The 22,186-nt window shown below is 53.2% G+C and overlaps 1 protein-coding gene across 4 annotated transcripts in view; it reads left to right on the top strand.

The window, feature by feature from the left end:
• The window catches only part of Sh3bp2 (SH3 domain binding protein 2), a 34,517-nt gene extending 14,954 nt beyond the window's left edge, over positions 1–19,563 (top strand). For 2 of the 4 annotated variants that reach the window (XM_038314133.2, XM_038314137.2), the window contains exons 2-13: positions 10,470–10,609; positions 11,679–11,781; positions 12,850–12,967; positions 13,335–13,405; positions 14,313–14,401; positions 14,724–14,792; positions 15,709–16,369; positions 16,886–16,994; positions 17,233–17,288; positions 17,577–17,658; positions 17,836–17,895; positions 18,358–19,563. In XM_038314133.2, coding sequence (XP_038170061.1) covers positions 10,474–10,609; positions 11,679–11,781; positions 12,850–12,967; positions 13,335–13,405; positions 14,313–14,401; positions 14,724–14,792; positions 15,709–16,369; positions 16,886–16,994; positions 17,233–17,288; positions 17,577–17,658; positions 17,836–17,895; positions 18,358–18,495 — 1,692 coding nt within the window. In that variant the 5' untranslated portion in view covers positions 10,470–10,473 and the 3' untranslated portion in view covers positions 18,496–19,563. Of the gene's footprint in view, positions 1–2,436; positions 2,627–8,810; positions 9,049–10,469; positions 10,610–11,678; positions 11,782–12,849; positions 12,968–13,334; positions 13,406–14,312; positions 14,402–14,723; positions 14,793–15,708; positions 16,370–16,885; positions 16,995–17,232; positions 17,289–17,576; positions 17,659–17,835; positions 17,896–18,357 lie in introns of those variants that run through there. The other 2 variants (XM_038314125.2, XM_038314121.2) reach the window with 2 other exon arrangements.
• The last annotated feature ends 2,623 nt before the right edge of the window (positions 19,564–22,186 follow it).

The following is a 22,186-nucleotide window of genomic DNA, read 5'->3' as shown; positions in this document are numbered from 1 at the left end:
AGTGCCTGAGCTGTCTAAACAGGTGATCAGCAGAAACCAGACTGGGCACAAGAGTCCTGGGTGCTAGGAGTGGGTTCCAGTCCACTACCACTGATTTCCTGGCTGTAAGTCAAGTTTGCGTCATCCTGCCTGAATCTCAGTAGAGTACTGTTGTCAGCAGGGGCAGCCTCCTGTGAGGCTTGAGGTGCCGGAGTGGGGCCAGCTTAGACCCTGCCACTGCCTCTTAGTGAAGGTTTTCATTGCTGTGGGAAGATACCATTGCCCCGGCAACTCTTGTAAAGAATGCTTAACTGGGGTGGCTTGCTTACAGTTTCAGAGAGTCCATTATCATCAAGACGGGGATCGTGGTGCCATGCAGGCAGATGTAATAGCTGGGAGTCCTACATCTTGCAGGCAACAGGAAGTTGACTGACAGTCACACTGAGGGAAGCTTGAGCAAAACAGACCTCAAAGCCCATCTCCACAGTGACACATTTCCTTCAACACGGCCATACCTCCTAATTACGCCACTCCCCTTGGGGGCCATTTTCTTCCAAACCCCCACACACGGTGTTAGTGCTTTGAGCAGAGGTATGCCAGGGCCCTGAGTGAAATTCTTTATCATTTTTATTCTGGTTAGCCCTGGGACCCTGCTTAGAAGAAATCCCCAAGTTTGGGAACTTAAGGCCCTAGCCCAGGGTAGGAGGATAAAGTGGAAGTCAAGGCAGCCTCACCAGCCACATGCATCTTCCTGCCTGGGTTCTGGTGTGGGGTTGCCCCACAGTACAGTGCAGGGCGAAGGTTATACAGTGACCCTCATGGGGGTGCTTAAATGTCTTCAGTTTTCAAGAGCATTTCCTGGCAGTGCTGTTTACCATCTGCGGAGATGAGAAGGCACTTGGAGAAACTTCTGCCCCATGGAGTTCCCCCTGAGCCCTTCATACTGTGAAGGGCTGCCTCTGCCCTAGCAAACTCTTCCTCCCTCAGACCTAGGGCTCTCCTCCAGGAAACTTCCCCCCGGCCTGGCATGTCCTCTGGAGCCCACAGCTCCCAGATACCTTTGTGCTCTCTGGGAACCGGCCCATTGCTCGTGCTCATTACTGCATGCTCCAGGGCTCCTCACCCCATCCTTTTGCTCGGCCTTGCTGGAAAGGGGAAGGGCAGGGAGAAGAGGCCTGTATTCCCATGTCCCACTCACTCTCAGCCCCAGCTTTCTGCAGCAGGCACTGCCTTTGGACACCTCAGAGGGTAGAACTTGGTGTAGGCTTAGGGAGGTCGGGGAGCTGTGTCCACCTTAAGGAGGCTCAGCAGCCAAGCTGAAGCTAGTTTCCTCAGGCGATAGCCAGTGCTCTTTAGCCAACTGACCCCTTGGTGGCTTGGAGATTGTGGCAGCAGAGCTGGGGCTATAGACAGGGAAGACAGGAGCTCTTCACTGGCAAGTTGCCCTTTTTTGCTTGGTTGACACACAGGCCTGTGCCTAGGAATGTTTATGTACTTGCATAACCAATCATAGGCTTGGTGTTGAGGGGCATTTGAGTCAGAGCCACAGGGAGAGAAGTGAAAACTGGCTAGGAGGGTGCCCCATGAAACCTCCTGGGCAAAGCAGAGACTCTACCACTCCTGAGAACCCTGTAGTATGTGGACTCAGTCCTGCCAGGAGGTTGGCGCTCTGTCCTAGAAAACCCCCTTTTCCATCCGCCACTTCCTATCCTGGGGTTGGGGCTCAGATGAGGAGAAACAGAGGTGCCCGGTGGCTTGGGTTGGAACAGTTGTCTGGGGGTGAGGGACTAGGACAGATAAAGAAGCCGGACTTGTGGGAGCAGAGCTGCCTGGGAGGGGCTTATTCTAAGTGACACACTGGGTAGGAACCCTGGAACAATAGACACTTGCTGAGGCTGGTAAGTGCTTTTCAGAAAGCTAGATGTTAGTTGAGCTGAGGTGGAGAGGTGACTCAAGAGACCTTGTCCGGAGGAGATTGATGTCTGGACCATAAGATCTGTCCTTGTCCCTCAGTTCCTTGATGTTAAAGGGTGCAGAAACTTCTATCTTGAAAGCCATAGGTACCAGGTATAAGGCACAGCTCTGAGTATTACCTCATGGGGAGGAGCCTCTTGATGAGCGAGTGAGCTCTCAATGGGAGGTGTCAGCTCTGACTTCCTCAGGGCAGACACCCTAGGCTGTGAATGGCCTCACAGACTGTTAGCATGAGATGAGGTGGTTATGGGACTCCCAGCAGGACGCTCGGCTGTAGGAACGCAGCTGGCCCTAGAGTTGCATAAGTGCTAGGTGAGTTAGGGCCAAAACCCAGCAGGCTGGTGGGGTACGGGGCCCCAGGTGGATTTTAGGACCTTGCTATGTGGAAGTCATGAAATATCTTCTCCTTGGGACTGCCCAGTAACAGGAAGTCCCAGACAGGGAGGAAGCCCTTTGGGCCCCAGCTCCCCACCCCCATTCAGTGGACTCAGCTGCTCTGCAGCTGGGCAGTGCTGGGAGCAGCCAGGGTCCTTGGTGCTCACATGCTTGGAAGATGCAGGTTCCAGTCCCTCCTCACAGCCCCTGGGATGAATAGCCTTTCTGGACTCAAGGATTCCTGTCCCCAGCAGGTCACAGGAAGGAGTAGTGCCATGTGCTGGGTCAGTGCCGTGAGGTAAGTTGAACAGCTGGACTTGGGGTTCTGGAGGTGGCACTGGCCTAGTTAATACAAGACTTGGTAGGTTATGGTAGGCACTAATGGGACTTGGTTCTGCGAGAAGCAATAGTCTTTAAGGAGATTGGCTTCTGTCAACTTAGCTCTTAGATCTGAATGGTCCAAACAGGGCCCAGAGACAGAACTTGCCATGAGAAGACTCTTAAGACTTTGTCATGTGACACCCAACAGCAGCTACGGGGAGGTAGAAGCCAGCCTGGCAGAGTGGAAGTCCAGGCCTATGAGCCCTTTCTACTGTAAGCCCTGTCTAAGGTGGCCTTGGTGTTGGGTTCAGTGTCTACATATGTTGCATGAGTGTGTGTGTGTGTGACACACACACACACACACACACACACACACACTTGAGGGGACAGAGGGAGCTGTGTGAGGTCCTGGATGCCTGTATGGGAGTACTGTGCTCAGGGACCTGACACAGTGAATAATCCCAAGGCTTCAGAAGCCTGATGACAGGGGCTGTTCTTGTGCCACTGACAGCGCTGCAGCCCCTCTGGCTGCCTCCTGGGTTTCCTGATACAACTGGCCACTAGGCCTTTCTAGCATTTTGGTTTTGATTCTCTTACAGAGAAAGATTCTGGGAAGAGGAAGGAAGGGAGAAAAAGAAACTAAAACGGTAGCACTTATGAGCCAGTGTGAGCTGGGGCAGCCAAAGGGGTGAGTGTCAAGCTGTGGCAGTCGGCTGGTCGGGAGGAGTATAAGGAGAGCTCCTGACTTACCAGATAAATACAGCACAGGTGACTTTGGATGAGTTACCGGCTTCTTCAACCCTTGATATCTTCTTTGGTGGTATGGGGATGACACTGGTTGGGATATCAGGCTGTTGAGATAATGATGTGCAGTGGTCCCTGAAGAGTACAGAGTCTGGCCCATGAGGAGTGCCCAGTGCAAGTCCTGAGCCCTTCTGGGCCTCAGTGTCATGGTCTGTAAAGTGTAAAGTAAAGCACTGAGTTCATATGTGCCCTACGAAGGCTGCTGAGCTGTTAGGTAGTGGGCTGCCAGCCTCTAGGGGCCACTCATGAAGGGTCTTAGACTGTGACTGTGTCTTTGTGTGTGTTGCATACATATATGTGAGTGTGATTTGCATATGTGTGTAGTACAAACGTTTCTATTAACATACATGTGTGAGCAAGCACGTGTGTAAGTATGCATGCGTGTGAACACATGAGCTTATGCTTTTAAAAACATGTCATTTTTAATTATGTGTGTATGTGTGTCTATGTGATGATATGTGCACATGGGTGAAGCCGCCCACAGAGTCTAGAATAGGACATCAGATCCCCTGGATCTTGAGTTATAGGCAATTGTAAGCCACCTAATAGAGGTGCTGGGAACCAAACTTGGGTCCTCTGCAAGGGCAGCACCCACTTTTAACTACTGAAGCATCTCTACAGCCCCTAGCGTATGTTCTTGAGCATGTGAATAAGTGTGTTCACATGTAACTGTGGCTGGATGTGAGGGTCAGTTCCTATGAGAACAAAAGTGTCTTACTTTGAGTTGCTGTGATGAAACACCCTGACCAAGGCAGCCTAGGAAAGAAGTTCCAGCCGGGCGGTGGTGGCGCACGCCTTTAATCCCAGAGGCAGAGGCAGGCGGATCTCTGTGAGTTCGAGACCAGCCTGGTCTACAAGAGCTAGTTCCAGGACAGGCTCCAAAGCCACAGAGAAACCCTGTCTCGAAAAACAAAAACAAAAACAAAAACAAAAAAAAAAGAAGTTCCAGAGGGTTAGAGTCCATGACCATCACAGCAGGGAACATGGTAGCAGGCAGGGAGGCATGGCACTGGAGCAGTAGCTGAGAGCTCACATCTGGTCTACAAGCACAAGGCAGAGAGGGCTAATTGGGAATGGCATGGGGCTTTTGAAAACCTCAAAGCCCACACCCAGTGGCATATCTCCTCCAACAATGCCATAGCTCTTAATCCTTCTCAAACAGTTCCACCAACTGGGGACCAAGTGTTCAAATCTATGAGCCTTTGAGGACCATTCTCATTCAAATCACCACAATGACTATATGTACATGTATATATATAACATGAGGGGTATTTACAAGATCATGTGTTCCTTTGTATACCTGAGTGAGAACATATGTATGCACAAATACCCCGATGGTACCTGGTCTCCTTTCCCTTGGGTTGGGAGCCCCCCAGTCCTGCCTTGCCCTGCAGATTCACAAAGAGCATTTGGGTTTGGTCACACTTTACCGTAAGCCCTTGATGTTGTGGTCACCAGAGGAGTTGATTCTTTCACAGAGACATAGTTGTAGGTGTCAAGGGCTGTCAGAGCCCAGACCTTCACAGGCCACATCCTGTATTCATGTATAGGCTCATACATGTATGTATACACACACATGTACTAATGTGCACACATGTACATTGTGTGAGTACAGTGCCTGTGATGTTAACCAGGTGTGCCATGCAGGACCACAGCTTATGTATGGGCCCTTGTGGGTGATGACTGCTCACCCCTGCAGGGTGGCAGAGCCCCAGGGCAGGTACAAGCCACAGAGCTTATATCTAGTGGAACTTGTTAAGTGCCGGTGTGGCACAGCATGGTTTTTTATTTTTATTTTTATTTTATTTTGGTTTTTTGAGACAGGGTTTCTTTGTGTAACAGCTCTGGCTGTCCTGGAACTCACTTTGTAAACCAGGATGGCCTCAAACTCACATAGCTCTGCCTACCTCTGCCTCCCCAATGCTCAGATTAAAGGCCTAGGCCACCACCACCCGGCATGAGTGGTTCTTATTTGTTTTGTCCGTATCCTCCAGCAGCCTCTGGAAGCAGGGCCACCGGAATCAAGATCGACTATGATAGCAGGAGTAGAGAGACCCCACCTGGAGAATGTGTGGCAGGAGTCCAGCCTTCCTGGTGTGCATACGAGAACATTTACAGGCTTACATGCATGTTCGCGTGTGTACACGCAAACAACAATCACACACCTACAAGGTCTCAGGGACTCGAGCCACAACCACTGACCTTAACCCACACATACCCAAAGCCCTGGTGCAGATGGAGGCCTCCAGCTACAAGCTAAAGGGTCCATGAAGCCCAGTGAACCTGGCAAGTGAGTCCTGACCCTGCTGCCTCAACCTCCCACTTAGGGTGGAGATTTGTGGCTAGGCTACCAGAGGAGTCTAAGGGGTGGACTCTTCCATGGCCCCTCTGCCTATGGGGGCTCAGTAGAAGATGAGGGCCGAGTGAGATTTGCACTGTCGTCTCCCTTCTCTCTCTCAAAGCTCCATTCACAGTGACTCAGCCTACTGAGGCTGGTGTTCCTACAGCGAAGGGAACTGAGCTCTCTTGCTCCAGGAACTGTCCGTTCCCCAGCATGAATGAACTGAACTTAGCTATCAGGCCCCCGGGGTTGGGGTGGTGCTATGGGTACTGAGGTGGTTACCTAGGAAGTCAGTCAGGGGCCAACTAGGAGCCTTTGTCCCACCCACAGGCAAGCCAGGACCTTGCTTTCCCTTCAGCTTTCCCAGTCACGGGTGGTGCTGTAGTCAGCAAGCCGGGCTCAGATCCTCTAAGAGCAGCATGATACCATCAGGGGCCACATCCTCTTTCTGCTCACAGCCTGGTCTGGCATTGGGCTGCTGAGCGGGAGGCACCTTGGCTTACCCACCCGGTGTCAGGCAGGGCTCGTCCTCTGGAGAGGGCTTGTGATGTCAGTTCTTTCTCTGACGTGAGGATGTTCCTAGGAGAGGTGAAGGTGGCTCACGACTTGGCTTTCCCACAAGGTTAGTCAGTGGCCACTTCCGAGCTTTCAGTCTGCCCACAGTAGGGTGGTAGCCCGGCCTCGTCCTGCCCGCCACTGAGATGAAATAAGATGGGGCTGAAGCTGCCCGCCCCCTGTGTCCAGCCTCACGTGAGAAGGGAGCCAGGAGGAGGTAGGGCGCCTCTCCTCACAGCAGCTCCAGCCAGAGTGGGGCTCTGTCCCAAGGGCCTTCAGCAGTTCAGTACCCACCAGGAGCAAGTGTCTTACTTGACACTCCGCGTTCCCACCCTGGGCCTGAAAGCTACATATAGGGGAATGATAGCCTACCATGCCAGTGTCACTAGAGGGATGGCTGTATCACACACCCCAGCTGGGGGCACAGGGCCTTCTCACAGTTGTGGGGAACTGCTTGGAAGAGGGAATACCGAAATTTGTTCTTGGCCTTGTTTGTTGCTAGTGCATGCAACAAAATGCAGTAGGATTTTATATATTCGTCTCACATCCTTCCACCTTGAAAACTCATTTACTAGTCCTGATAACTTCTCAGTTTCTTAGAATTTATGCTACATAAATTCATCCACTAAGCTGGGCGGTGGTGGCGCACGCCTTTAATCCCAGCACTCGGGAGGCAGAGGCAAGTAGATCTCTGTGAGTTTGAGATCAGCCTGGTCTATAGAGCAAGGAGTGAGCGAGCGAGTTCCAGGACACCATCCAAAGCTACACAGAGAAACTCTGTCTCAAAAAACCAAAAGAAAGAAAGAAGGAAAGAAAGAAAGAAAGAAAGAAAGAAAGAAAGAAAGAGAGAAAGAAAGAACAAAAGTTAGTTCCCTTTTGTTCCTAGTTTATTGAGTTTTGTTCTTATGAAGATCTAGATTTCAGCAAATGCTTTTTCTGTATCTTTTGAGGTGATCTTGTGGTTTTGTTCTTTATCAGAATGGTGTGTTATATTGATTGCCTTCACCACTGCACACACCAGGCAAGGTAATCCTAGCATGGGGTGGAGGCAGGGAAAGCAGAAGTTCAGGGTCATCCTCAGCTCCCCAGATAGTTCAAGGCTAGCCTGAGCTACATGAGATTCTGTCATAAAAGAGCAACCCAAGCAAAACAAAACAAAAAACTCAGAGAATTATTTTCCTTTAGTTTCCATGTCTTGTGATCTCTTTACCTGGCTTTGGTATGGTGGTGGTGCTGGCCTCAGAGCTTTCCTCTTATATTTTCTGGGAGAGTTTGCATATGGTTAGTGTTCTTGGAATCTAATATTTAAAGGCTAAATTACTTTAGTTGCAACAGCAGGCAGTGGAAACAGCTTGGACTAAGGTGAATTCTTGGGTGTGGGTTACTGGAGTCTGTGCACAGAGACAGACACAGAAGGTGGAGGGCAGAGGAAAGCACACTAGAAAGGTTGAGGGTAGGGGCAGGACCAAATCAGGAAGGGCCTAAGTCTTGCCAGGTGCGAGAGTGTAAAGCAGTAATACCAGTACTTGGGAGGCTGAGTCGGGAGGATCACAAGGTAGAGGCCAGTCTGGGCTACAGCGTGAGACCCTCTCAACCCCCAAAAGGCAGAATTGTGCCCATGACATTTAGAATAAAGAAGTGACTGGAAGGCAATGAACGGAAATTGGTGGAGGCAGAAGACAGGCATGAGGAGGGCAGAGATGTGGCCTGCTCAGAGGCAGTGGAGGAGGGGATCCACAGGGTGGCTGGGAGAAGGAGGCAGCCTAGTGTTCTGGGTAGGATGCCAGGCAGTCCTCTGGAAACAGACACACCAGGCAGCCAGACCCTTTGGATGAGGAAGCTGCAGGGACATCAAGGCAGCCAGCAGTGGCAAGTGGCCTGGAGAGTTTGCCTTACATAGAGGCTCGGAAACCAGGGAGAATGTGCCTAGTATGGAGCCCGAGGAATACTATCAAAGCTGTCACTGAAGGGCAAGTGTGCTGCTCGTCACAGTTGTCCCATCCTGGGGGCAGCCTGTATTGTGGTAGGAGATGGAGGAGGTCAACAAGGGATTTACCAGCCTTGGGCAGCCAGGGACACTCTTCAGGAACTGATACCTAGAAGAAGCCAAGTAGGTGAAAGCTGCCAAGGGCTGGACCCCTGACTCCTTAGGGGAATTCTCTACAGAGGGAGACCCACGGATTGATATTGGCACGGTGACATGATGGGATGCTAGAAGAAGTAGCGTAGCTACCATTTTACAGAAGCTCATACCCAAGGGGTGAGCTGGATGGAGATCCACAGGCGGGAATTTCAAGATCCTCAGGTGTTGGGGATATGAGCGGGACTTCCTCGTTTGCATAGGTGACTTCCTTGTTTGTCTAGATCTGGACTGTATAGGGACAAGTTTCCAGTACTCGTAGCCCACCACCCTCAGTGCGGTGGGTGGAGAAACTGACGTGTGGAGGGGCGGGTCGGTTTCCTCACCTGGCCGCTAGCCCTTACCCCGCCGCCCACGAGGGGAGGAGCTAGTGGCGGCCCCGGCCTTGGGGCTCTACAAGCATGGCGGGGTCGCGGCCACGGAGCTGGGGCTGGCGGGAGACGGCCTCAGGGGACGAGGCTGCGGCCGGTGGGCCCGGCCCGGGACTATGTCGCTGCGCACAGGGGAGGCGGGCGCTGGCCGCCCCCCGGAAGCCGGCTGTGCCCGCCGCGTGGACATCGTGAGTACTGATCCCGGAGCTCGGGATCTGGGACCCAGCCCTGCGTTTGAGCACCCGCACTCACGTCAGACCCCCAGTCCACAGACCTAGGCCCCCCAGCCTCTGCACCACGACCTGGGACCGCAAATCCCTGGGGCCCCAGGAGCTACTCCAGCTTCCACCCAGAACAAAGGCGAACGTGGGCCAGCCACAGCCGGCCGGTCCGGGGCTCCAAGTCTGACGCCGGGTCTGTCCGTCTGCCAGCACCTCCGCAGAATGGGCGCGTGTGTGTTCATGGGCACCCTCCTCGCACCTCATCGCTGGGCTGGAACCCAGGGTCCCCTCAAGGCTTTGCTCGGGGGTGTGGTCGCGCCATTGTTCCAAACCTCCGCCTCCGTTTCGGGACTAAGGGCCCCCGACCTTGCCCCCTTCTCCTGCTAGTGTGGACCAGGGACTGATGCGTTTGGGTGTTTATGGTTCTGGTGTGTGTGGGCGGCCTAGCCAACTGACCCTTTGAGAGGCCAAGCTGAGGCAGCCTGTGAACTTAATCCCCTAACACACATGTGATGGAGTGAGCCTGACAGTTGACAGGGGCTTGATTGATTCCCATCATTTTCTCTTTCATTTTCTCACACTCTGGATGTCCCTGCCTCAGCTTTCCTAATGCTGAGTTTACAGGCTTGAGCCACCCTGGCCTGGAGTGCTTTCTGTGTGTGTATCTGGAGGTTGGCACTGTAGTCCCAGCAGCCGGCCCCTTTGAATCTGTCCCTAACCACCCCACCTTCTTCAGAGCAGGCCACTGGCCTTGCCCCCACTGCAGCTGGCTCCTCAGGAGTCCCAAGGTGGACCTGATGGGGTGGGTAGTGGCACTGACAAAACAATGGCAGTTTAGGGGTTAGATGTGACTGGTACCTGGGGTTCCTCACAGAAAGGAGCCTTTGGGTCCTGATACGCTGGGCTGATGAAGTGGAGACTAGCAAACCTGCTAAATGGTCCTCATGGCCCTGGCGACAAGGGTGTGCTGAAACCACTCTGTCCTCCCATTTTATAGCTCTCACAGCTGAGGCTGGAGGTCCTCCAGAAAGCCAAATTGGGAACCTCGGGTAGCAATGGCACGAGGCCTGATGTACCCGAGTTAGGGTTTTCAGAGTTCAGTCATTACTACCCCAGCCTTTATGGGGTCACCGGCTCAATGCACCCATGGTACTAAGAGGACAGTGCTCAGCAGCCTGGAGTTAAGATGTGGCCAAGAGGATTGGGTACTGACAGTATCACCCCCGGCGTCTCACCCAGAAGTCTGGGGACTTGAGAGTTTCCTTCTTCACTGACCTGACCCTCCACGCTGTCTTCTGGATCTTAGAAACGTCCTCCCAGGATCCCCTGCCAAGCTGTTCCCTGCTGCCTACCTCAGCTGAGCCCTGTCTCTTTTGCTTCAATTGCAGCTTCATGGCGGCGGAGGAAATGCATTGGCCTGTCCCCATGAAGGCCATCGGTGCCCAGAATCTGTTGACCATGCCTGGTGGCGTGGCCAAGGCTGGCTACCTGCACAAGAAGGGTGGCACCCAGCTGCAAATGCTCAAATGTGAGTGTCTGAATCATGGGACCCTCAGAGGGAGGACAGAGGCCTGAGTCTCCAGGGCTCTCGTGGGTCTTCTGGGGTTTCTTTCTTTCTGTGGCAACTGGCACACCTGATGAAACTGATGGCAATCTCCTTAGCCTGGACCTTGTCACAAGAGCCAACATAGTGTAGCTAGGCAGAGAGAAGACGAGTATTTGGCGTACAGTTCTAACCGTGAGAACTTCAGTCTGCAGTCAAGGCTGGGGGACCCCAGGGCGGCCTGAAAAATAGGACCCTTCAGTGCTGTTCTTGCCTTGTGCGTAAGGTGTGGGCGAGTTGACTGGTCACGTGGCCCAAATGAACCCATGTGCCGGGTCAGACGGCAGCTGAGCGAGTTGTAAGGATGCAGAAGGCAAACAGCTCTAGAACCTCGCCCGACTCTCCCTGATCAGCCATGGACAGTCCATGCTTTTGCCCCCACAGTTCCCTGAGCTGGGGACTCCCTGTTCCTGTGTCGCCTAGTTGCGATGTTCTAGGTTGGACTGCTGGACTCTGTACACATCAGTTATATATGTACGGCCTCCAAGGAAGAGCCATAACTAACCTTCCCCCAGGCCTGGATAGGTGCTGTTCTGGGCAGAACAGTAGAGCTAGAACAGAGCGCTGTACCTGGTTCTCATCGGCCAGCTCTGGGGCCTTAGCCCTGCTCTCCTTGCCCCGCCAGTTCCTCGCCTCCCCCAGCAGCCCTATTGCACTAAGCAAGGCTGCCATGGCCACCTTAGACTTCTCGTCTGGGCTCCACCCTTTCTTACTGTCCTCAGTCTACCCCCACAGAGGCCTCAATCTACCCTTTTCTTTGTATGGCCAGGCCCCCTGGAGTGGTGACCCAAGACTGGCCAGTGTGCCAGTGAACTTGTCTGTATTTGACTCCACAGAAAACCCTAGGGAGGGGCAGCACACCAGTCCAACTTCCTGCTATACCCCTCTGTAGTCTCAGGTCTAGTCCCAAGTTGTGCAGGGCCTCTGGGGCGAGCCCCAGAGTGGAGCTGACTGGTGGCTTTGTGGCTCACCCCTGCTGCTGCATTGTCCCCAGGGCCCCTTCGCTTCGTGATCATCCACAAGCGCTGCATCTACTACTTCAAGAGCAGCACCTCTGCCTCTCCGCAGGGTGCCTTCTCCCTGAATGGCTACAACCGGTGAGTGTCCATCTGTCTGCTGACCAACCCCCACTCCAATTGCTTCCCCTCTCACCCTACACCACAGGGCCAATCCCTGGCTTTCCTGAGATGACTTTCATCTGCTTGCTGGCTGTCACCTCATATTCTGGCCTTTGCTGAGGGCAGGGGATGGGGTGTGTGTGGGTATATGTGTGGGGTGAAGCCTTTATTGTGGTTTCTAGGCTAATGGGCAAGTATAACTTGAGCTAATGACTACATGTGTGTTGGCCTATTGGTCATCCTGAGTTTATCCTGTGGCCTTGAGGGCTGTGGGGATCCAGGCTCTATGCCCTGTAGCATTAGTCTGAGCCTTTCACTACCTCCCAGCCCCTTCTGCTTATTCTAAGGTTGCTCTGGGCCCCTGCTTTACTCTAACTACAGCCTTGAGGAGCCAGCCTTGCCAAAGCAGGCAGGCCAGGTCCATAGTCCAGTCCTAGGCACTAGCTAATCAAAGCTCTCTCGCTGGTCACTTTCCCCAGACCGGTGGCCTTCCTGCTGTGCCAGCCAAGCCATGAACTCAGTCCATTGACAGATGTGACTGGGCCCTAAGGATTGTCCAACCCATTGGGTAGGCTGGGCCTGAGAGGCCCTGGCCAGGACCTGTGATAGGCCAACCTGGTACCCTGCCCAAGCCCCCAGCCAGCAGGACGCCCCCAGGTAGACTGATGTGTCTGAGAAAGGCCTGCATCAGGGAGCAAGCCACAGACCAGAGAGGCAGTCCAGGGGCTGCATGGGACCGGGCGGGGGAGTGGTATCTATATGAAGTGACACTATGAGCAATGAGAGTAAGGGGACCATGTCTCGGAGCTCTGCGTACTGCTCCCCTGGGAAGTCCTCACAGACCCAGCCCCTTCTGTGCTCATGCCCTGCTGGTCCCCCAAGCATCTAGATATCCTACCGAGAGAAGATGAGCAGGCAGAGACTGTCCAGGTCTGCCCATCATCCCCACAGCATGATGCTGAGGGCTGAAATCAATTCAGGGGCGGGATTGATGAGCCTGTTTCTTGAGCGTGGACAAGCTGGTGACTTTTGGCAATGTGCCCTCAGAGTGATGCGGGCAGCTGAGGAGACGACATCCAACAATGTCTTCCCATTCAAGATCATTCACATCAGCAAGAAGCACCGCACGTGGTTCTTCTCAGCCTCATCTGAGGATGAGCGCAAGGTGATCAGCAGGTAGCAGGGCCTCAGGAGCCTGGCAGGATCTGGTCTCCTACCACCTCTCAGCAGGAGGCTACGGCCTGGAGGAGAAAGACTTGGTGTATGGGTAGCCGGGTGGATTAGGCCCACAGCCTGTACATACCGTGAGAATGTGCCTGCAGGGTAGAGCCCTGAAGGGGCTAGGGGGCAGCTTGCAGTCCCAGGAGGGTGATTTCAACTCTGAGCCACATAGTCTAGGCTGGACCTAGCTAGGTTCCTCTCCGTGGACCTTAGTGGTTCCTGCATAGCATCTAGACAGTGGTCGGAGGAGGGTAAAGTGGGACCCCATTCTGGGCAGTGTTATACTAACTATGGCTGTTCCTTACCCACAGAGCTGGATGGCCTTGCTACGCAAGGAAATCGGCCACTTCCATGAGAAGAAGGAGCTCTCTCTAGACACCAGGTACTCCGAGGGATGTGGTGGGTGGGCAGTAGTCCCTAGGGCTTCTGAGCTCCTAGGGCTCCCTTCCAGTCCCTGAGGACTTGGCCATAAAGGCTTTTGTGGAGGTGCTAGGCAAGCTTCATTAGTCGTGTGCATGGGTGAACACGCCATCTGTGCTCTTGTCGGTCTTCCCGCTGTCTCTGTCTCACTCTGCTGGGCTTGTTTGCACCCCTATCTGGGTTCATATGTGCTTTTTCTCCCGCCCCTACTGTGGAAGCCCAGCTTTTACAGCTCAGGGCTTTGAGTTCCCTACTCTCTGGGTCTACTCTGTCCCTTGAGAGCCCAGTCAGTCCTGGTCTCTGCATTCTCACCCATGAGATGGCCAGGCAAACAACAGGACATATGCCAATCCTATCATGGTCAGTGAAACTGGGATCCAGAGAGGGCTGGGCACCCTCAAGGCTGTCCTAAGGTTCTGGACAGAATCTAGAGTTCCTGGCCGTCGGTCTAGCCTGGCATCTTGCAACATCTCAGCCCAGGGTTGACCGAGCCTCCTTGGACAGGAAGTAGACATATGGACCCAGCTCTGAGACATCTAGCCGGTCAAGATTTGCAAAAAACCACAGTGAGGCAGGGAGGTAGCACCCATAGATGGTCCCAAGCCTCCAGTGCCTCTGTCTATCTTTGAACCACATGTATACATATGTATAAATCTTTCTATATGACATCGGTGTTCTTTGTCTATATACATGTGTGACGGTTGTCATTGTATGTGTTCATATCTGTGTGTGCCCATGGGTCCCCAAGTGAATGTCAACATCTGTGGTGTCTGTCGGGAGTGTATGTGTGCACAGGTCACTTACCACATGTGAGTATAAGGGGACCCCAAGTCCAGTGCTCACTGCCTGTTCCCTGCTCTGGGTTTCAGTGACTCTAGCTCAGACACGGACAGCTTTTACGGTGCAGTGGAGCGACCTATAGATATCAGCCTCTCTCCATACCCCACAGACAATGAAGGTAAGGCCATCTCTGCCCCCGCCATGTGTCCTCTTGACTGCTGACAGTGAGCCCAGTCAGGCTGCCTAGAGGAGAGAAATGGCATGTTTAGCTTTGCTCCCGGCCCTGCCCTCTGGCAGAGGGATGCAGTTTCTCTGCCTCTGACTTCCAGCAACGTGAGTTCAGGTTTCAAATCCTACCTCCTCGTCTTTAACTCCATGTCCCCTGAGTGCCCTGTCCCATGAGTGGAGCGCTGTGCCAAAGCACGTGGGTCATGCCATCTTGTTCTGTGTGCAGCAGGCCTGGGCTGTGTTGGGTCTCATCTTCCATTCACTCCCTGTAGACTATGAACACGAAGATGACGATGACTCGTATTTGGAGCCTGACTCCCCGGGGCCCATGAAGCTTGAGGGTAAGTAGGGTCGCTGGGTCTTGGGGTCTCTTGGTGGGTAGGGACTGGAGACTGGGACAAAGAATAGAGCCTCTCCTATGCCGGTGGGTCTTTTATGTTTCTGTTTGTTTTTTGAGACGGGGTCTCTCTGTAGTCCTGGCTGTCCTAATCTCTCCTCACCAGGCTGAATTTAAACCCAGAGATCTGACTGTTTCTGCCTCCTAAGAATGGAATTAAAAACATGTACCACCATGCCTATTCTGCACTGCAAAGAAGCTTCTTTATTAACCAATGGCATTTACAGCATACAGAGGGGAATCCCACATCACCTCCCCTTTTCTGTCTAAATAAAAAGAAAGATTTTAACTTTAACATAGCAAGATTACATATAACAAAACAGTTATCAAGGAAGAATTATAGTTACAATATTTATATGTATTTTATCTTTTATCATGACTGAGGAAAACTATATCTATTCTTCAACTCCATCAAAGACTGCAGAAGGATATAATAATCCCTAAGTAAACAGGAAGTGCACTGTAACTTCCAAAACTTTAGAACTGACAGAGACATCTCACTGCCTGGACAGTCACCCAAAGTTCTTCTGTAACATTGGGGCACCCATCTTCAGCCTACAGGCCCATAGTATCTGGCAGACTTTTTCATAAAGCAGGAAATTTCAAAGACAGTTCCACCTATATTGGCAAGGTAGCACTGACGGTCTGAGCTCAGGGAAAGCTGGGTAGGGGTCTAGATATTAGCCATTAGGTAGGGCAAGGGTGAGACCATGAAGGATGCATACTGAATCAGCGGCTGCTGGCCGGCTGCAGGTAGAGCCACGAGGGGTGCAGACATGATTGGCTCCTGCTGCCTGTTGTAGTAGAGGGTAGTGGTGGTTCAGCCTCTATGTGATGCCATTTTTTTTTCAATTCTGCAGATACCCTGACACATCCACCAGCCTACCCACCACCCCCTGTGCCTGTACCACGGAAGCCAGCCTTCTCTGATTTGCCCCGTGCCCACTCTTTTACCTCCAAAAGCCCAAGTCCCTTACTTCCACCCCCACCCCCTAAGCGAGGCCTTCCAGATACTGGCCCTGCTCCCGAGGATGCTAAGAAGGACCCAATGGGCCTGAGGCGAGCAGATCCTGGCCTCAGGGTGCCTGCTACCCCTCGGAGAATGAGTGACCCTCCACTGAGCAATGTACCCACCATGCCCAGCCTCCGGAAACCTTGCTTCCGAGACAGTATGACCCCCAGCCCGGAACCCTGGACCCCTGGTCATGGGACTAGCTCTGTCTCCAGCTCCACTGCCATGGCCATTGCCACCTCTAGGAACTGTGACAAACTCAAGTCCTTCCACCTGTCTTCCCGAGGGCCGCCCACATCGGAGCCCCCACCCGTACCTGCCAATAAGCCCAAGTTCCTGAAGATAACTGAAGAAGCTCCTCCAAGGGAGGCAGCCAAACCTGGACTGTCTGTGCCCCCTGTGCCCCCTGTGGCCCCCAGGCCTCCTGTGCAGAAGATGCCCATCCCTGAGGCTACAGTTCGGCCTGCAGTGCTGCCTAGACCAGAAAAGACACCTCTCCCCCACCTCCAGTGAGTCTGGCTGGGGCGGTGCCTTTGCGGGCTAACCATGTGTGGCTTCCTTTCATTCTCCCTCAAAGGCCTGGAGCTTAGGCTCCAGAGGACCACTGCCGCCTGTGCAGGTGGCTTGGCTCTTCCATAGGTGTCCCTTGGGTCAGAGTGCGCTGTTTAACCTCTTCCCATGTGTCCACGCCCTCATAGCTTTGAGAGCTGGGACTGCCAGAGTCCCAAAGACAAATGGGTCCTGGCAGTGCCCAGTGCACTTGTCCACTCTGTGATAACCCTGAGCTCAGGGGCCCTCAGCTGTATTGATGGCAGGCCTGATTTCCTAGCTGGGCTTTCAGATCTATGGTAACTCCTTCCTCTGGGCAGTGAGCTCGAGTCTCAGTGCTCCGTTGTCCTGAGCAGTTACAGCCACAGAGAAGCTGACACCAAGGTTCTGATGCTAAGCTCGGACTTGTGTGGAGGAGAGGAAGGGGTGACCTGTGTCTGAGGGTGATGTTCCGGTCTTCCTCCTCGTTGCTCCAGGCGATCACCCCCGGATGGGCAGAGCTTCAGGAGCTTCTCCTTTGAGAAGGTCCGGCAGCCCTCCCAGGCTGACACTGGCGAGGAGGACTCGGATGAGGACTATGAGAAGGTAAGACATAGTGGGGGGGCTCAGGTCGCAGCCAGTCAGCAAGTGGGCAGACATGGAGAGCTGGGGGCTGGGGGCCCTCGCTGGCTGTCCTGAGCAAGGGGCTCCATAACTCTAGCTTTGTGGGAGAGGATACCACGCAAAGCCCTGTATTCTGATAAAGGTGCAGTCAGCTGGGGGAGCAGTGATATTTGGAGGGTTCACTCATGCTCTGACAGTGACCACTGCTGGCCTGTTTCAGGTGCCGCTGCCTAACTCAGTGTTTGTCAACACCACAGAATCCTGCGAGGTAGAAAGGTTAGTGCACAGTGCTTCTGGTCCTTGCTGTGGCAGTGTGAGGTCCCTTGTCTCCCATACTCACTTCGGTGTTGGGCAAGCCCAGGCTCCGGCCTGTGGCCTGAGCGAGGAAATGTGGTAGCAACGGGTCCCAATGGGGTTTTGTTGTCGTTGCTGCTTCCCTAAGCCCCTCTGCTTTATAGCCTCTGTTACACCCTGAAACCCAGAGTGGGCAGAAAGCCACACCGTAGAGTGGGGTTGGAAGCTGTCTAGGGAGGCTCGTTCACTGACACGGCTGTTCTATTTTAGGTTGTTCAAAGCTACGAATCCCCGGGGAGAGCCTCAGGACGGGCTGTATTGCATTCGGAACTCCTCCACCAAGTCAGGGAAGGTAGGCTGCTGTTACAGGACAGGTGTGCCACCAGAGCCTGCTGTTCTTCCTCTGGGGTCCTCGCCCAGCAGCACCCTCTCTCTGTTCTCATACTTAAATGAATAGGGAGGCCATGTGGGGCGTGGCCAGTCCTGCGGCTGCCTCTAATCTTTCTGCTCCGCACTTCCCTCCCTGTAGGTCTTGGTCGTGTGGGATGAAACCTCTAACAAAGTGAGGAACTATCGCATCTTTGAGAAGGTGAGGGACTGGGCCCTGCTCTGAGCCAAGTGAGCCCCCCTTGCAGGAAGTGGCAGTGGGGAACCAGACTGGTACCTCCATACCATCAGCTCTGCTCTGTCCTTTGCTCTGTCTCTTCCCCATGGCCTTAGACTCCCTCCTCTCCTAACCCTCCTTTGTCCTTCACTTACTCTAGAAGTGCTGGGTAGCTCTCCTTGGCCCTTGGTTTTATTCACAGATCTTGCCCTGAGAGCAGGTTTCACATTGAACCCTAGGGGCCAGTGTGAGGGGAACACAGGCCTGTTGTGTGGGCAGACAGGGGAGGGGGCGGGGGGAGACACGGGCAGCTGGGAGCAAGCCTGCTTGGTGCCATTGTTACTGCTGTCCTTCCCCTTTTAGAAAATGGGGGTAGAGGAAGGGGATATAGGCTTGAGGCAACGGGCTAGGCAGGCCCTGCTGAGCGTGATGTCTTCTGTCCTGCAGGATTCTAGGTTCTACCTGGAAGGGGAGGTTCTGTTTACAAGTGTGGGCAGCATGGTGGAGCACTACCACACTCACGTGCTGCCCAGCCATCAAAGCCTCTTGCTGCGCCACCCATATGGCTACACTGGGCCCAGGTGACAGCCATTCCACACAGCTGTTGAGTGGAAGTAGCCATGGGGCCACAGCCCGGCCTGCTTGCATGGGAAGATGAGCAGGAGTGGGCTTGATGGCAGACCTCATCAACAAGACTCCTAGCTTCAGTGGATAGGCTGGAGCAGACCACAACTATGAGAGGACTGGCTGGCTGGCCCATCCAGCCCCTCCACGCACCACCTCTCAAGACTTCAGGGCCGATGACCAAGTTCTGCCTGGCCTTCGAAGACACAAAATCCAGTCCCCATAGCATACCCACCCTGTAGTGGGCTGGGACCAAGCCAGGCTGGGGTAGTTGGATGGGGCCTAAGGCTGGTCCTAGGACCCATAGAAATGTGAAGACACAGTCTCAAGGAGGGACCACTGCCTCTTAATAAATCAGAGATAACCCTTGTCTCGATAGCCAGGGTTTGCTTGGCACTGAGGGGACAGCAGGCTCCACTGAGCGTCACCAGTGTCCAGGTAGAGAGCTACTGACCCAGCCCTGATGGATGATCTTTAATCTTCTAGGGCACAGGCTGCTAAGCGAACTGACAGGGGGACATAGCTAAATAATATCACGATCCCTCTGGATCAGTCAGTCCTGGCTGGAGCCTGCAGTTACTGAGTGCCTCCTGTGTGCTGGAGCTGGAGCCGGTGCTGGAGCTGGCTGTGGGCTGTGTGCAGCCCCTGGTCCGGCTTGGCTGAGCTTAGTCTAAAGCAGGTCAGCGAGTGTGAGATGCTCATGATGGTGCAGTGTCCTGCGAAGCCGTGCATGGAGGAGCCAGGAGCTTGGAATCCAGTGGGAGGTTCTAGGAAGACGTCTAACAGGAAGTGTTGATTAGAGTGTGGGGGGTAAGTAGGGCCTGAATAGGCCAAGGAGGGGTGGAGATAGTCACATCCAGGTGCCCAAGTAGTTTGGGTGGTCTCAATGGGTCCCCTCAGTTTCTGCCATGTAATTCTGCCAGGCCACACCCTGGTAAGCCATCTAACCTGGATGTTTTTGTGAAAATAAACGCGTCTGGAGGTCAGGGCTGGCGGAGACCTTGGCATCATCGCCTTCACTGTACTTTATGTTGGAGAAGGTTTTTTTAATCTTTATTTATTATGTGTATGAGTATTTTGCCTACATGTGTGTGTATGTGTATCATGTGTGTGCCTGGTGCCCTGGGGGACCAGAAGAAGATGTCACATCCCTGGAACTGGAGTCATAAGTGGTTGTGAAGCTGCCACATGGACACTGGGATTTGGATCAGGGTCCTCTGGAAGAGCAGCTGGAGCTCTTTACTGTTGAGCCATCTCTCCAGCCCTAGTGGAGAAGGTTTCTTACATAGAACTCAGATCAAGGACTGTATTTGTGCCCAGTAGCCAGGGACTGCCATCTAGTGAGAAAGGCTTTTGTTTGGAACCCCAAATTCCTGCTGTGTTTTGGAGGCATGTGGTTGACAAGGTGAGTCAAATTTGTGGAAGTAGAAGGCTGTGGCCCCAGGGCATCATGGGGCTCAGTGGATGACAGACGATGGATTCCAGTGGCCATCTGCTTCCAGAAACCAAAGTCTACCTCCATCTTGGCAGAAGTTTCCTTTCAGCCTGCCAGGGGGAGAAAGATCAGGATGCCATGGTCACTATTATTACAGCGTCCATTCTGTAAAATATGAAAGAGGTCTGGATGAGAATAGGTTTCAGTCCTGTGCCTAGGAGTCTGCTGAGTGTGAACTGGGCTGCAGTTCACTGTTTGGGGACCAGCCCAGTGGCTAACATGTATGTCAAGCCCTAGGCTAGAGGGTTTAGGGGTTCTTTCACCCGGAGCCATGTGATGGATCCTTTAGGCTAACTGAACAGTTGAGGTCTGTGGATGTCCAAGGCCCACCTAGGGGTTTCGTATAGCCTCGTCTTACCTACCTCTTGGGACTCTGGACCAGCTGGCACAGCTGACCACCTCTTTGAACTGCCCCGAGTCCAGGGCCTCATTTGTAAGATTGTGTGTGGGGGGGTGATGGGAGTCCTGGTTGCAGTCCTACAGCCTGAAGGAGGAATTCATAATGTGATGGTTACCATGTATTGAACACTTCCAACATTTGTGGTACGGAGCTGGAAAAGTTGACCCATTTTTAAGTGGGAGAACTGAGGCTCAGAGAAGTATGAGTTCCAGCTTTGCTAGTCACTGTATGTGAATCTGCCCCTGCTCCCTGACACTCCTCTTAGACTCCACTGATCATGGGAGTCTGGCCAGCTCTGTTTACCCCCAGAGCTCCGAAGGTGCCCTCACCCACCACAGGAACCATGGCTCTCGGGGAGCAAATTGCTTTGCGAGGCAAGGTTTAGGGGTGGGAGACAGGAGCTTCTGGTTTTGCCCTAGGGACAAATTTACTCCCTTCCCTTTTCCCTTTCTCCCCCTGCCTCTCCTTTTTTGTCCTTGTTGTTTTTTGTTTGTTGTTTTAAGGTTTTTTGAGGGTTTCTCTGTGTTGCTCTGACTAGTTCTGTCCTGGAACTCGCTCTGTAGACCAGGCTGGCCTTGAACTCACAGAGATCCACCTGCCTCTGCCTCTTGAGTGCTGGCATTAAAGGCCTACACTATCACTGCTGGGCCTTACACCCTTATTTCTACTGAGAAAGGAAACCCGAAGCCCAGAGTGGGTTCCCTGACTTGCCTGCCATTGTGATGTATTCAGAGATGGCTTCTGTTTGGGACTTGAGGAGGCCCGGGAAGGAACACAGTTGTGTTTCCTGTGTTTGATCTGAAAGTGTGGAGAGCCTTTCTGCCCTCTGGGTTTGTTTCTTTTCTTTTAGATTTTATTGGTAAAAGGGTTTTCATTTATTGTTTACACTGACGGAACCCATGGTCTTGCTGATGTAGGCAAATGCTTTACCTTTGAGCCACAGCCCCAGCACAGTAGCTAGAAATGTATACAAGTACCAGTTGCTCCCACTTGGGTCATGTTGCTGTGAGTGTCCCCTATTGATGGACACCAAGGTGCAGCTTCATCCCCAATACAGATGGGCAGGTCAGCTGAATACAGAAAGGGCTTTTGAGAGTAACATAAACTCCAGAGGATCCCCTAGTCAACGCCTGGGCCTACAGTATAGATCTAAGACTTGAAACAAATCCAGGTGTCTGGGGGTGGGGGAGGAGAACATCACAGATCCAATCCTTACTGCACCCCTTGCACACATCCTGCAAGCCTCTGTCTGCGCCTTCCATTCCTTCCACCTGGGTGAGACCGCCTGGCTATGGAGTCTTTGAGGAATCCTCCTTTGCTTGGAGAAGGGGCAGCCCCTGTGGTGGTTCCTCTCAGGTACTTTCCTGTCTCTCCCTGGAGGGAGGCTGGAGAGACAGAGCAGACCCTGACTCATCTGTCCTACACATCCTTTGTGAGTGCCAAAGGAACCTTCACAGGCATTCAGCTTCCTGACAGCTGCCCCTGCGCTGCCTGAGAGCTCTGCCTCTCACATGCCCTGAGCTGAGGCAACTCCTTCCTTCTTCATTTCCTGTGACATAAAGCACACAGAAATGTAAGTAAACTATAAACACAAGTGGGGCAGATTGCAAAGGGCGTCTGTGCAATCACAAGGAGCAGTATCTAAGACCCACGGGCTCTACTTGTCACAGCCCTCCCCTCTTCAGCTCAGTCCTGGCTTTGGTGAGTCTCATGTTCTTGTTTTTCTGAAGACTCTACACCACCCAGTTATTCACTCA

Source organism: Arvicola amphibius, chromosome 1 (assembly GCF_903992535.2).
Source record: "Arvicola amphibius chromosome 1, mArvAmp1.2, whole genome shotgun sequence".
NCBI classification, from domain to species: domain Eukaryota; kingdom Metazoa; phylum Chordata; class Mammalia; order Rodentia; family Cricetidae; genus Arvicola; species Arvicola amphibius.
This window is presented reverse-complemented; position numbering and strand designations above follow the sequence as displayed.